At 46.4% G+C, this 14,268-nt stretch overlaps 1 protein-coding gene across 2 annotated transcripts; it reads left to right on the top strand.

Moving 5' to 3' along the window:
- The first annotated feature begins 345 nt into the window (after positions 1-345).
- Positions 346-11,452, top strand: TMEM171 (transmembrane protein 171). 2 transcript variants are annotated; one of them, XM_001152753.7, is made up of 4 exons: positions 346-473; positions 3,079-3,786; positions 8,022-8,163; positions 11,175-11,452. In XM_001152753.7, exons 2-4 carry the CDS (start codon positions 3,147-3,149, stop codon positions 11,362-11,364), a joined length of 972 nt encoding a protein of 323 aa, XP_001152753.3. In that variant the 5' UTR covers positions 346-473; positions 3,079-3,146; the 3' UTR covers positions 11,365-11,452. The 2 variants fall into 2 exon arrangements, with proteins under 2 accessions (XP_001152753.3, XP_009447304.3); XM_009449029.5 differs by having other exon boundaries at positions 11,172-11,452.
- The last annotated feature ends 2,816 nt before the right edge of the window (positions 11,453-14,268 follow it).

Here is a 14,268-nt window from a genome sequence, read left to right as displayed (position 1 = left end):
CTCGAGGGGGAGCGGGCCTCGGCGGGCGGGGCGCACAGTTCCGCCAGCCGGCGGGGGCATCTCAACTCGCCGGCCCCGCCAGGTGTGCGGGCCAGGCAGCCGTGGAAGGTGCCCATTTCTCCCAGATTCCTCGCGCGCACGGCCACGAGCGCGGAGGCTGCCAAACCCGCCAGCCCTGGGTTCCGAAGCCGCCCCTGGCTCTCCATTCCCTCGCGGGCGCGCCCCGGGCCCCCGGTGGCGGCCAGCTCCCAGCGGTCGCTCCTGCACTGCCCTTCCCTGCCCTCCCCGGGCCGCGGCGCCCGCGCAGCACCGCCTCCTTCTCTAAATACTGCCGGGTCCGCCCTCCGCACCAGGACGCGCGGTGGGTAGGGTGCAGGGCGGCCGGCGCAGCCGAGGCCGCGTGCGGAGGCGGACGCCGCGCCCAGCCAGTGCCCACAGCAGCGCGGTCAGCCAGGCGCCGGACCCAGCTTCAGGTAAGCTGCCCCAGCCCGCGCGCCTGCGCCGGCGGCGGCGGGTCGGGCGCTGAGCTGTGCGGCCAGGCTGGGCGCGGGGAGCCGCGGCAGCGCGGAGGCGCTGGGTATCCGAGCCCAACCTGCGTCCCTGCGAGCTTCTCCGGCTGTTGCTTGCGCTCGGGCTCCTTAAAAGCCGCAAACCGATTTCGCACAGAAGGCATTTGCCTCTCGTTTCGTTCCCCAAACGCACCATAGCTTTGGACGTGGAGAGGTGCTGTGAATTTTGGAAATGTCTTTTGGAAAACCAATAGGAGTGTTGGAGAGGGGAGTTTGGCTTTGGGGAGTTTAAGTGTAGGGTGGTGTTTGGAAAAGATTTCATTGCGAGTGAATGTGGGTGTCTTTGTATCCGTTTGTGAGTGCATCTGTGGGGGAAGGAGAGAGAGAGAATATTTCCACACTATTTTGAATCAGAGGTGAACACTCAGCCAGGTGCTCCGTCCACTAGTCCACGGACAAGAAACTACAGATTCAGTTTTGGGCTTCTATTTACTGGTGTTTGGGAATTTGCCTTAAGACAGTTGAAGCCTTGTGACTCACTGCAAAGTTGACTATACTGGGAATAAATGAATTCCTGATAGGACTTTGCAGCCGAGAATCACCCTTCTCTTCCTTGTCTCCGAAACCGCAAAAGAGATTGCATGATTCAGGAAAAAAATTAAAACAACAACAATAACAAAAAACCAATATATATAGGTTTCAGGACTCTCCATCGTTTCATTCCACTGAGAGTTTTGGAATGTACTCCCTGTAGGATAAATGAGGACTACTGTACACTCAATATGAAATTCTTATTCACTGCAGGATGTTACTGACTTAATAAAAAATGGGAAGATTAAAAAATTAGTGCAATGCTTTGTCTCAGCTTAACTGCATCTGTATATCAAGTTTTTCCAAGTTTGAAATGAAAGCTTTTTTCCCTCCTATATTTCCTTTTTTTCTCCAACTTCCTTCTGATTCTATCATACTTTTTCCTGGAAAAGTTTTTCCCAGTGTAAGATTGCCTGTTTGCTTTCTTTACCTAAACTGACCTTCCCTCGGTGTGATTTTGGTTTGTCAAGATCATCTTGGGCTTAGGGCCTCAGTCTTGAGTTCCTTCATGGGACCATGGATGTGAGCGGCACAAAATATTTTAAAAGTTTTCTTTCCTTGGGCAGGTGAAAATAGTCTTCACGATTTTGGATTGTCTTTGCAAATGCAGGACCTGACTTACGGGGTCCTGGTAAAATATCCCATTCATTGGAGTAAAATAAGATAACGAGATAATTAGGTCAGCTCTGTGTAAGCTAGACAACTCTTTAACAACCACTTGGCATATTTAATATATTATACCCCTGAAGTACAGGGCTTGGGTGATTTTCTGGAAGGTGCTTTCTCACTTGATTCCACTTATACTATTCTTTCAAAGCCAAGTTCCCCCCTTCCACCCATTTTGTGCTTTATAACTAGCAGTTTTATTGGCTGCTTGTTTTTTAACTGAGTCTCAACCTCTTTGTGGAAGTAGGTGACACCATGGAGGAGGGTGAGTGAGAGGCCACACCAGCCTTTGGGTACCTGTCCACTCTGAAAATTGAGCTCCTGTTGACCTGCTGTGCCACACTTTCCAGGGTCATCCCAGATCCAAGCAACTGGGTCACCAGTCTGTGCTTGTTGAGAACCCAAGAACCATTTTGTTTTGTTTTGTTTTGTTTTTGGCAGGGTCTCGCTCTGTTGCCCAGGCTGGAGAGTAGTGGTGTGATCTTGGCTCACTGCAACCTCCAGCTCCCGGGCTCAAGCAATCCTCCCACCTCAGCCTACCAAGTAGCTGGGACCACAGGCACCATGCCTGGCTAAAGTTTGTATTTTTAGCAGAGATGGGGTTTTGCTATGTCACCCAGGCTGGTCTCGAACTCCTGAGCTCAAGCAATCTGCCTGCCTCTGCCTCCCAAAGTGCTGGGATTACAGGCGCAAGCCACCACGCCTGGCCTCAAGAACCACATTTTGATAGAATCAACTTAAAAGTCCACCAAACCCACTGTGTTCCTGAACAGACTTCTTATTCTATTGAAATTGCTGAAATTGGGTCTTTTGTAGATGTAGCCTTAGAATAAAACATGAAATGGAAAGCTGCTGTAGTCTAAAACAGGAAATGGAAAGTTAGTTACTGAACTGACTTGAAAATGCTGAGAGCAGCTATGATGAAAAGTGGGGCATTTGCAATCAGAATCCCTGTGGTTCTTCCCTCATTCACCAGTGCTTTTTTCCCCAGGGAAATGAGTTTGTAAGACTCAGAAAAGGAAATGCCACACCCAGCTACTTTTGTTCTTTCATTTTTTAAAAAAGATACCCTTAGATGTGTAGTAATTTAATTTCCTGTTTTGAATATCTTGTAAAATTACATATTTAGGAGTTTCTGAATGCTAGTTTATCTGACTCATAAACCAACTCACTGTTCTACAGCTTATCAGTTGTATAAAGTTCTACCCTCAAGGCCTCATCGTGGTGTGATTTCAGAAATGATCAGCAAAAAACCAGGGTGGTTCTGGAACACCTGTGCCCACGTTAATTTGGTGTTTGGTTGTGTTTGCAGAGCTGCTGAAATCTTGGAGGGAAGAAAACACATCCCACCCTGCCTCCGGGAAGGGGCCTCTCCTGGACATGTCTCCTGCAGCTGCTGCTGAGCCAGATGGGGACCAGCAGGACAGACACGTCAGCAAACTCATCTTCTGCTTCTTTGTCTTCGGCGCCGTCTTGTTGTGTGTGGGAGTCCTGCTCTCCATCTTTGGGTTCCAGGCATGCCAATATAAGCCCCTCCCAGACTGCCCCATGGTGCTCAAGGTGGCGGGGCCTGCATGTGCCGTGGTTGGGCTTGGGGCTGTGATCCTGGCCCGCTCCCGGGCGCAACTTCAGCTCCGTGCAGGGCTGCAGAGAGGTCAGCAGATGGACCCCGACCGAGCCTTCATCTGTGGAGAGAGCCGCCAGTTTGCCCAGTGCCTTATCTTTGGGTTTCTGTTCTTGACAAGCGGCATGCTCATCAGCGTCCTGGGCATTTGGGTCCCTGGATGTGGCTCCAACTGGGCGCAGGAACCGCTAAACGAGACAGACACTGGCGACTCAGAACCCCGGATGTGTGGGTTCCTTTCTCTGCAGATCATGGGGCCCTTGATTGTGCTTGTGGGATTGTGTTTCTTCGTGGTTGCCCATGTTAAGAAGAGAAACACGCTGAATGCTGGCCAGGATGCCTCTGAGAGAGAAGAGGGACAGATCCAGATTATGGAGCCTGTCCAGGTCACTGTAGGTGGGTTGCTGTCGTTTGCGTTCTTGCTTCTATCACAGTGGCTTTGCAGCAGGGTTTCACCAGCTGCTCTTGGTTCTCGTCTGGATTCTCTTTCTCAATTCTTCCATCTCTCACACATGTGTGTGCACACGCACACACCCCCATCATGTGTACATACACAATGGTGCTGCTGTGGGAAGCCCCGTAGGAACCTTGTATACATCTTTTCCCCCCCAGCAACTCTTTCCTACTTTGCAAAGCATTGGGATATTAAGCAGTGACCTTGACTGAGGTCACAGAGCAAATTAAGAGGAAAGTGAGAAGAACCATGAGGACAGCCTTGGAGCCTTCTGCCACCTTAGGGACTCACTAAGTGACCCTGTTACCCCTGTTATTCTCACACCAAAACCACATAGCATTTTAGTTGTGGGACACTTGGTTTCTCCTCCCAGGCTGTCACTAGCTGGCTGTCCTTGTAAGTCCTTAACCTCTCCTGCCTTGGTTTATGTCTCTATAAAATGAGCAGTGCCTCTCTAAGATTCCTGTAGCACTAACATTCTAGGATTCTGGATCTGTCTGAGTCCAGCAGTCTTCAGGTGTTTTGAGGGGCCTCTGCACTGTCTCTGTGTTGTCCTTCTTTTTTTGTGATATCATCCATGGCTGCAGGGCTGAGGCAAAGCCTTTGAAGCAGTAGCGTTGGCCTCAGCTTCACACAACCAAGGAAAAACCCCATCGCTGCTCATTGGCAGATCACTTTTTTTCAGTCTCCTACTTTTGAAAGAGTAAAGTTGTGAAACCATTGACATTTAAAAGGCTAGGAAAAGAGATCTTCAGAACAGAAACCATGGAGGGGACAGAGAGGGAATGTGACAAGTGAGATGCGTCTCCTGTTTGGGGCTGTCTACTGGAAGCAGTGGAATTCACTGACTGCAGCCTGGAGGGGAGGAACTGGGTTGCTGGACTTGCATGGCACCAGCCTTGGAGAGGAGGCAGATGGATCTGCAGCCATTCCTTGTGTAGAGCCAGGGTGGATGCTCCCAGCTTATTTATTAATATATTTATGCATTAATATATTTATGGTGAAAACACAAATATTAGTTATATATTCACAATAGCTAACACTTATATAGGGTCTATTTTTGTGCCAAACACCCATTTAAGTGCTTTATCATGTGCTCTTAAAGGTCCCCTGTGTGAAATTCATTCACACCTACAGCAATCCAAGGAGGCAGATAATGTTAGTACCTCCATGTTACACAGGAAGAAGATGAGGCATGTAGATATCAAGTGACTTGCCTAAGGTCACACCCTAGCAAGTGGTAGAGCAAGGTTCCAACCCAAGTGTGTGGGCACACCCACAGAATAGCCCTTGCATAGCACCCTGCCCAGGGCACGTGGGTGTGATTCCATTTTATCCTTCACCAAGTGTTCTTGGAAGTTATTACATGAAAAAAGGGGCTCCCTTTAATTTGTTAGATGTTCTCAGTGCTCTTGAGGAACACCGTGGGGTACAAGTAAATATGTTCATCCAACGCTGCTATGCTTTCATCTAGTTGGGAACGGTTCGAGGGGAGTTTTGGGGCCCAGACTTCCACCTGGTAGCTGGAATCAGAGTGGACAGAGCTGTGGTGCTGCTCCTGGTGTCCTTGTCCTGAAGTTGGCACCGCATGGTTTAAAATCTTTTCTACTTAACCCTTTAAGCCCCCATCAAACCTATGAAAATCTTGCATCCTAAGTCCTCTCCTTTGATATTGTGGAATAGGGTTTACATTTTTAGAATCCGAGAAGCATGCTCTCCATGTTGTGGGTACACTCAGTGCTATCCTGGATACACAGCAGGTATATGAGACAGCTCTCCTTGGAGGGGTGTGTATGTTGTCTGCTCACAGAGGACATCAAGTTCTGAAAGATGCATGAAAGGGAACTCGCAGAGGAGAGGCCTCTTTCCAGGGAGAGCAGGTTGCAGGGTGTGGGCAGGCCGAGCTGCTGGGCCAAAGGGCTGGAGAACCTTGGAGGTAACAGGGTTACTGGAGCATATCCTTGTGTGTTTTTGAGAGGTGATTGGCCTGCCCTCAAGGGTTACTTCACAGGTTCTTTATTCTACGGTGTGTAATGGAAGTGAACACAACCCCAATTCCTCTAACCTACCAAGACCTTCTAAAAAAGTAAATGAGAATCTCAGGACCACTATTATGCTTTCTCACCTTTAGATTAGCAAAACATATTTTAAACTCTCATTGCCTTCTCCTTGCAGAAGGAAGGGGAGATGGAATTAATGCATTTTCTGAAGGGCTAAATTCCCTCTGGGAAATGATTGAGGCTGCTGTGGCTCATGAAGGGTAGAGAGGAGCCAGTGGCCAATTGCCTCTGTGGTGTTTCTTCATCATGCAAATCAGTGCCCTCGGCTGGTGTTGAGCTGAGAGAGTTGGCTCTGTGCTCCGCACTGTGTTCACTGCCAGATGCAAATCAGTCCATCTAGTCCTTCCTTCTATCTGTCCTGTGATGCAGGGACTGCCTGGCCTGCAGTTTACAGCTGTGGCGGCTGAGGTCAAGGAGGTCGCCTAGCTTGTTCAGGTTGGAACCCCCATCACTTTAAAGAATCCTATGCCACCCTAAGCAAGCATCAGACATGCTAGGAGTGTGAACCACTACAGGGAAGTAAAGCCCCATCTTCTTCATTTTTTCTGAACTGTTATTGCTATTGCCAGCTTCTCAGCGGCTTTCACCAGGCCCCCAGCAGTGGTGCTGCCAGAGCTCTACACTGTTCTGGTCCACTTGTGTGGTGCATTTTATATTGGAATCGGAATACAAATTAGAGCTTGTATCTGGTCCCTAGTTTCTCCTCAAAACATGAGGATGTATTCTGGAGTGAACAGTAGCCACAGAAATGCAAAAACCAAACTTCTTTGGGTTCAACCTTCATCTGTATGGGTGAAATTTTGGTAAATAACAGTTAGGGGCTGTAGTATGGCTTACTGTCATTTGCTCAGGGGCTGAAACTACATTTGAGGAACAAGGCACTTTAGCCAACAGCTAACTTGTGAATTAAAGTTGTAGGCTGAAAACTAGAAAAGCTTTTTCAGCAGTAGACACCCCAGAGGAGGGAAAGGAGCTTGTTAGCAAACAATTCACAAAAAGGCTTGGGCTTAGACTTGCTACAAAATATAGACCCGCTTTCATACCATAATGGTCAGCACTCTGGATTCTGAAATGTAGGCCTACTTTTAAAAAATTTGTGGTAAAAAAAAAAAAAATATATATATATATATAGCATAAACAATTTAAACTGCTTTTTGTTTTGTTTTGTTTTGTTTTGTTTTGAAGCAGAATCTCACTCTGTCGCCCAGGCTGGAGTGCAGTGGCATGATCCTGGCTCACCACAACCGCTGCCTCCCGGGTTCAAGCAATTCTGCTGCCTCAGCCTCCCGAGTAGCTGGGATTACAAGCGCCTGCCACCACGCCTGCCTGATTGTTTTTTCTTTGTATTTTTAGCAGAGACAGGGTTTCGCCGTATTGGCCAGGCTGGTCTTGAACTCCTGACCTCAAGTGATCCACCTGCTTCGGCCTCCCAAAATGCTGGGATTACAGGCGTGAGCCACCACGCCTGGCTTTTTTTTTTTTTTTTAAGACAGGGTCTTGCTCTGTCACCCAGGCTGGAGTGCAGTGGTGCAATCATAGTTCACTGCAGCCTAGAACTCCTGGGCTCAAGCAGTCCTCCTATCTCAGCCTTCCGAGTAGCTGGGACTGCAGGCGTGTACTCCCACATCTGGCTAATTTTTTTCTTTTAATTTTTTTGAGATGAGATATCGCTGTGTTGCCCAGGCTGGTCTCCAACTCCTGGGCTCAAGCGATCCTTCCTCCTCAGCTTCCTGAAGTGCTGGGATTATAGGTGTGAGCCACTGCATCCAGCCAAACCATTTTTAAATGGTTTAGTGGCATTGAATACAGTCACAATGTTGTTCAACCATTATCATCATCAATTTCTGGAACTCTTCCATTATCCCAAACAGCAACTCTGTACTCACCAAACAGCAATTCCCACTCCCTTCCTCCTCCCGAACACCTCCTAGCCCCTGGTAACCTAGTCTACTTTTCTATCTCTATACGTTTAATGGGCTTACTTTTTAAATTTTGAGTTAGCAGCAGGTGTGTTGACCTTTTATATAGATGGGCCAAATATATAATTAATTTTGCTTTTGCTAATTTGCTTCCATTTATTACCCACCTGTCTTCAACTAAATATTGTTTTGCCTTAGGTGACTCGGTAATAATATTTCCACCCCCTCCACCACCTTACTTTCCTGAATCTTCAGCTTCTGCGGTCGCTGAGAGTCCTGGAACTAACAGTCTGCTTCCGAATGAAAACCCCCCTTCATATTACAGTATTTTCAACTATGGGTAAGAATTTCAATTTGAACTTCAAGAGAGGCCTGAATTCAGGCCACACTAGTATTAAGGCTGTGTGGTTCACCAGGAGGCATTCAAGTGTATCTTTTTTGCTGATGTTATGTCAGAATTAGTGTCTTGATATTAACAGTACCTTTGCAGAAACTTTGGGCAGCACATAAGTTAAAAATGATAAAGTGATCATGCTGGGTTAATATGAAGCCTACTCCAGGCATCTTTATGTGCTCCTAACAGGGGTGATACTCAGAATGTTTAACAACCCTTGCCGGGTGCTGTGGCTCACACCTGTAATCCCAGCATTTTGGGAGGCCAAGGTGAGTGGATCACTTGAGCTTAGGAGTTTGGGACCAGCCTGGCCAACGTGGCAAAACCCTGTCTCTACGAAAAATAGAAGAATTAGCTGGGGATGGTGGCAGGCACCTGTAATCCTAGCTACTCGGGAGGCTGAGGCATGAGGATCGATTGAACGCAAGAGACAGAGGTTGCAGTGAGCCTGTTACCGGCGGAGGGTGTCCACGAACTTTGTGTTTTGAACAAAGAACTGGACAAAATGCACAAACGAAGCAAGGAAAGAATGAAGCAACAAAAGCAAAATTTTATTGAAAATGGAAGTATATACTCCACAGGGTGGGAGCAAGCCTGAACAGCTGCTCAAGGGCCCAGTTCCAGAATCTTCTTGGGTCCAAATCACCCCTAGAGGTTTCCCATTGGCCACTTTGTGTTCACCTCATGTAAATGAAGTGGTGGCCCACAATCCGTCTGATTGGTTGCAGAAAGCAGCCAATCAGAGGCTGAAGTGAAGTTACAAAGTTGTTGTCCTATGCAAATGTCTGATTGGTTGCAAAAAGCAACCAATTAGAGGCACTTTCAATTTCCCATCTGCCGAAAGGTGGGTGTTTGCAAAGGGAGTAGTCTTTGGTCCTTTTGTTACTTAGGGGTGGAAAGTTAGGGTTTTCCTTTCAATTTAGTTCTAGGAAGTCAGCGTGAAACGGCCGTAGATTCCCTGCCTCCACACCCTATTCTTCTGCTCCAAGCCGAGATCGCGCCACTGCACTCCAGCCTGGGCAACAGAGAGAGACTCTATCTCAGGGGGAAAAAAAGAATGTTTAATGACCCACCAATCAGACTGAGCACCAGGACTGGGCCAGGAGGCCCCTGCTATGCTAGGCTTCACTGCTTTAGATCATGGAGAGGTGTGAGGGTCTCAGGGGATCCCCAACAGTTACAGAAGGGCTTTAGTACTCTGATGGCCGTGCTGGAGTGACTGGCTAAAGTCAGCCTGAGCCCTGATCCAACACAACTGGGCCTCTCCTTCAATATTCGCTCCTTCCCTGGGCCGCAGAGAATATCAGGTCAATACCCACCCCACACAGAATGCAGCGAGGCAGGCTCTAGTGGGATGGGCCTGAGGTGCCAGGAGCCTGGGGGAGGGGGTCTGGATGGAGAATGACATTGAGGAAGAGGCAAAGATGATGAGTTCCAGGGTGAGTGACAGGGAAGCTCAGAGGTCCCCAACTGAGAGGACGTGAGTGATGAGCTTGGTTTCGGTGGGGAAAGGATGGTGGGCGGCTGATGGTGGCGGTACAGTGAGATGAGGGCCTTGGAGGCAGATTGGGAGGGGCTGGGTTTTGGGAGAGAGAGGAGGTGATGGAGATGGAGCTGCAGAGGTTGTTGGAGAACCAGGAGGGCAAAGAGTCAGGGACTAGTGGGAAACCCCCAGGAGGAGCTTGTGCATACCCCAGAAATGGTGTGCTCAGGGAGCAGGGCTGGAGAAGGCTCTGGTGGTACCTTCTAGAATGGGAAACCAGGGTTTAGGAAGGGAAGGAAGAATTGCTTCACATTGTCACAGGGTGAAGCAGGTAAGACAATGAGATATGTGCATTTTTGCATGCAGTGAGCAGCAGGCACAGAGAGACTGGTGCTCATTGCTGGGGATAGCACCACCTTACCTTGTTATTCGTGTTTAAGGAACTCCCTCTCCACCCTGCCTTGACAGAGCAGGCAGTGGGCCTTGGAGCAGGGGCCAGGGTGCCTTTCCTCTGGGGCCTGGAGGGAATGAAGTTGTGTAGAGATTCTTTTCCCACAAAAGCAGGGGGACAGGTTATCTGATGGGAGAGGGAAAGAGGTGGCTGACAAGGACAGAATTGGCTTTAGAGCTTCATATGGGGTCGTGATGGGGGGATCCAGGGAGGTGCATGTGGGAACAGCCCTGCATGGAGAAAGGGCAGGCTAGGGCTGGACCTCTGTAGAATTCTCATCGTGAATGTTTGTATTTTTTTTCTTCTAATGATAAACTTCCCCAAGCCCTAAAATCAGTGTCTAGTAACTTAAACTACTGCTGCTGCTACTATGATTTCTGTGTCCTAGGGTCTGGCTTTTCTTGCATTAGTTTATGTAACTCTCATATCCAGTCTAGGAGAAAGGAATGTTATCATCTTCATTTCAAGATAAGGAAACTGAGCTTTAGCAGTGTTAACTAACTTGCCCAAGATCACACAGCTGGGAAGCAGCAGAGTAGATTCCAGTGCAGGCTGGCCTTTGTTAGAGCCCACTCCATTAGCCAGTATGCCTTCCTGCCGTCCTTCAGGTTTGTGGCTTAATGTTTTAATTTTCCATATGCATAAGTTTGTCTACCTTATGTTAGCTGTCCCAGAAGACAGAATAGCAGAGAACAGTAAGACTGTGTGTGTGTGTGTGTGTGTGTATGTGTCTATGTTCTCTTTGGATGGTGTCTGTAAATTTGTTTTCAATGTCTTTTCAATGACAAAGGGAATGACAGCAGGAGTGAGACTGTCTTAATGTTACACTCAGCTCTAGGAAAAGGAAGAGGTAAGAAATCAAAACAAATCTATGAAAAGTAGAGTGAGGGAGAAATTACTCCTCAGATTCTTGCAAATACTCTTAAGTGCATGTAATCAAACATTTGAAAAGAACCTAGTACTAAAGGGGTGTCACTGTTTTCATCCCCTCCCCTTCATGTTCTCTCTCCTTCTCTTTAGCAGGACCCCAACTTCAGAGGGTGCAGCCTCTGAAAGAGACTGTGAATCTATATATACCATTTCTGGGATGAATTCGTCTTCTGAGGCCTCACACACTCCACATCTTCCATCTGAATTGCCTCCTAGATATGAAGAAAAAGAAAATGCTGCAGCTACATTCTTGCCTCTATCTTCTGAGCCTTCCCCACCGTAAACTATGGACTCCAGTTCAGTTTTATATGCAATGGATCACTATTTTATTTAATTTTTTTTAAATAAAAAATACAATAGCATTGGCTATATTCTGACTTTCCTGCTACAGCATCAACAAGGGTAACCAACCTTCCAGGTTAGATTCCAGCCATTAGTGCTTCAGACCATGGAGAGGGGCAAAGTGCCATGATCCAGGCACTGAACGTGTCCTCTTTGGATAGCATCTATCCATTTGTACTCAGTGTCTTTTCAATGACAAGGGAACGACAACAGGAGTGAGACTGTCTTAATTTATTCATTTGTACATTATACACTTGGACCTACAACCCTGGGAGGTAGGTGAGATTATTTTTATTGGTGGATAAAGAACCAAAGGTTCAGAGAGTCTAATTAACTTCTTCAAGGTCACATAACTTCTACATGATGGGCTTGGTTTTGAACCCAGCTAGCTGGTTTCTGAAAGACAGGCTCACAACCTTGTGCTGTCAGAGGCCTACCAGCAGCAATGGTTAATGTTTAGCTTGGTCCATTCTCTCTCCAGGGTTAGCTGCTTCTGAAACAGAGAAACAAGATTACTCCCTTCATTTCTTTATTATTTCTTCTCGTCTTCCCTTTTCTCTTTCTCTCCCCTCCTCTTTTCTCCTCTTCTTACTCCTCTTTTCTTTGCTTTGCTTTTGAAAGAAGACGATTAGGGAGGCTTTATGCTGGGGCAGTCACAAGCATGTTCATACCCTGGAGTCTCTTTATAGTGAAATTTCTTGACAGGAAATTTCTAGGAACACTTTGGCAACTAGGTTCTCCTCAAGAGGCTCAGGAAGGATTTGCCTTTCTGTATGATGACGTATTAGAACAAAACTGACTGAACCATTGCTTTTTTATTCTTATACTGCTAGCCAAAGCCTGTTGTATAGTTGGGTGTGTTAATATGTATTTATTTAATGCTAGATCTAAACCTTAAGAAATAATGACTAATGGTATTTCTAACTGGAAGAAACTGATTTTTAGAATACAAAATCTGTAGTAACAGCTTTTTTGGTAACAACATTTAGTGTAGCAAAAATGTGAATTTTTAAATGCCTTTTACACAAGCCATAATCTCCCCCAAATTGGTTCATTCCAGCATTTAAGTGCCTGAAAGCAGAGCAAAGGGGCGTGCAGGCTCTAACAGTTTGACTGAAGTAATGACTGATTTCATGTTAATTGCCACTGAGATAAGTCAGGGTGGCAGTTGGTACCAGCAGTACTAATCTATTTTTAAATTGGACATTTATTGGCTTGAACTGCTCTTAAAATTCTGCTATTTTTCCTCCTGGGAGGTTAATTATTCACATTTAAAAATTAGAACAAAACTTCCTTCTGCCTCTGTTTAAAATGCCTGAGCTGAAACTTCTAGGTAGAATTACTTTTAAGCATTTATGAGTCCTCATATTAATCAAGAACCTTTTTAATGGCTCAGTGTTGGGGTTTGTAACTGGGTATTTTACATTTATATGCTATGCTAGTAAACTTCAGCAAGGGGGTTGCCAGGCTCAGGAATAAGTTTGATCTTCTGGTTATGGAATCTACTCCGGTTCCATCAGTCCTTCACAGTATTCAGCAAACCTGAGACTGAAGCTGAAGTCTTCAAACCTCCCAGCTTTGAAAATGCTGAAAGTGTGAGGATGTTTATTGTGGGGCTGAAATCACATGCAGCAGAGCTGGGCCAAATCATTTACCCCCAGCAAGATGCGTTCTTTTCCTAGCACGGTGCTGGCAGAGGATGACAGCTTCTGAAAGCCCCCTCGGTGGACTGTGCCTTGTTTTTCTTAGGTTTGTTAGCTTTTTTATTGAGGTAAAATTTGCATAATACAATGAACAATTTATGTTTGTATGTATGTATGTATTTCGAGACTGGGTCTCACTTTGTTGCCCAGGCTGGAATACAGTGATGCGATCACAGCTCACTGCAGCCTCTAACTCTGGGCTCAAGCCATCTTCCTACTTCAGCCTCCTGAGTAGCTGGGAGTACAGGCGAGTGCCACCACACCCAGCTAATTTTTTTAATTTTTCATAGAGATGGGATTTTACTATATTACCCAGGCTGGTCTCCAACTCCCAGGGTTCAAGCAGTCCTCCTGCCTTGGCCTCCCAAACTGTTGGGATTGCAGGTTATGGAAGTCTATTTCATTTCTATCAGTCCTTTGCCATATTCAGTGGGTGAGTCATTGTGCCCAGCCTACAATTAACCATTTTAAAGTGAACAATTCAGTGGCCTTTAATACGTTCACAGTGTTATACAAACCACCACCTCTATCTAATTCCAAATCATTTTCATCACCCTAAAATAAAACCCCACACACATTAAGCAGCCCCTCCTTCTCCTCCTCTATGCCCCAGCTCCTGGAAAACACCAGTCTGCTTTCTGTCTGTATGTGTTTACCTATTCTGGGTATTTCATATAAGTGGAATCATACAATATGTGACCTTTTGTGTCTGGTTTCTTTCATTTAGCATGTTGTAACATATATCAGTACTTCATTTTTGTATGGCCAAGTACTACTCCATTGTGTGAATATACCACACTTTGTTTATCCATTCATCCATGGGTGGACATCTGGGTTGTGTCTATCTTTTGACCATTGTGAATGATGCTGCTATGAACGTGCATGTGCAAGTATTTGTTGGAGTACCTGTTTTCAATTCTTTAGGGTATACACCTAGCAGCAGAATTGCCGGATCACATGTTAACTTTAAGTTTTGGAAGAACCACCAGCCTGTTTTCCACCATTTTACGTTTCTACCAGCAATGTGTGAGGGGTCTAATTTTTCCATTTCCTCACCAACACTTGTTTTCTATTTTTAAAAAAGTATAGCTATCCTACTTGATATGAAGCAGTTTTTCATTGAATTGTATTTCGACAATGGC

This window comes from Pan troglodytes, chromosome 4, assembly GCF_028858775.2.
Source record: "Pan troglodytes isolate AG18354 chromosome 4, NHGRI_mPanTro3-v2.0_pri, whole genome shotgun sequence".
Classification (NCBI taxonomy): Eukaryota; Metazoa; Chordata; class Mammalia; order Primates; family Hominidae; genus Pan; species Pan troglodytes.
The sequence above is the reverse complement of the archived record's forward strand: the minus strand, read 5'-3'. Positions and strand labels throughout refer to the sequence as shown.

Coding starts and splice junctions, on each gene's coding strand:
- TMEM171 (XM_009449029.5), top strand. CDS start 3,147: ATGTCTCCTGCAGCTGCTGCTGAGCCAGATGGGGACCAGCAGGACAGA. Junction 3,787..8,021: donor GCCTGTCCAGGTCACTGTAG/GTGGGTTGCTGT, acceptor GTTTTGCCTTAG/GTGACTCGGTAATAATATTT. Junction 8,164..11,171: donor TACAGTATTTTCAACTATGG/GTAAGAATTTCA, acceptor CCTTCTCTTTAG/CAGGACCCCAACTTCAGAGG.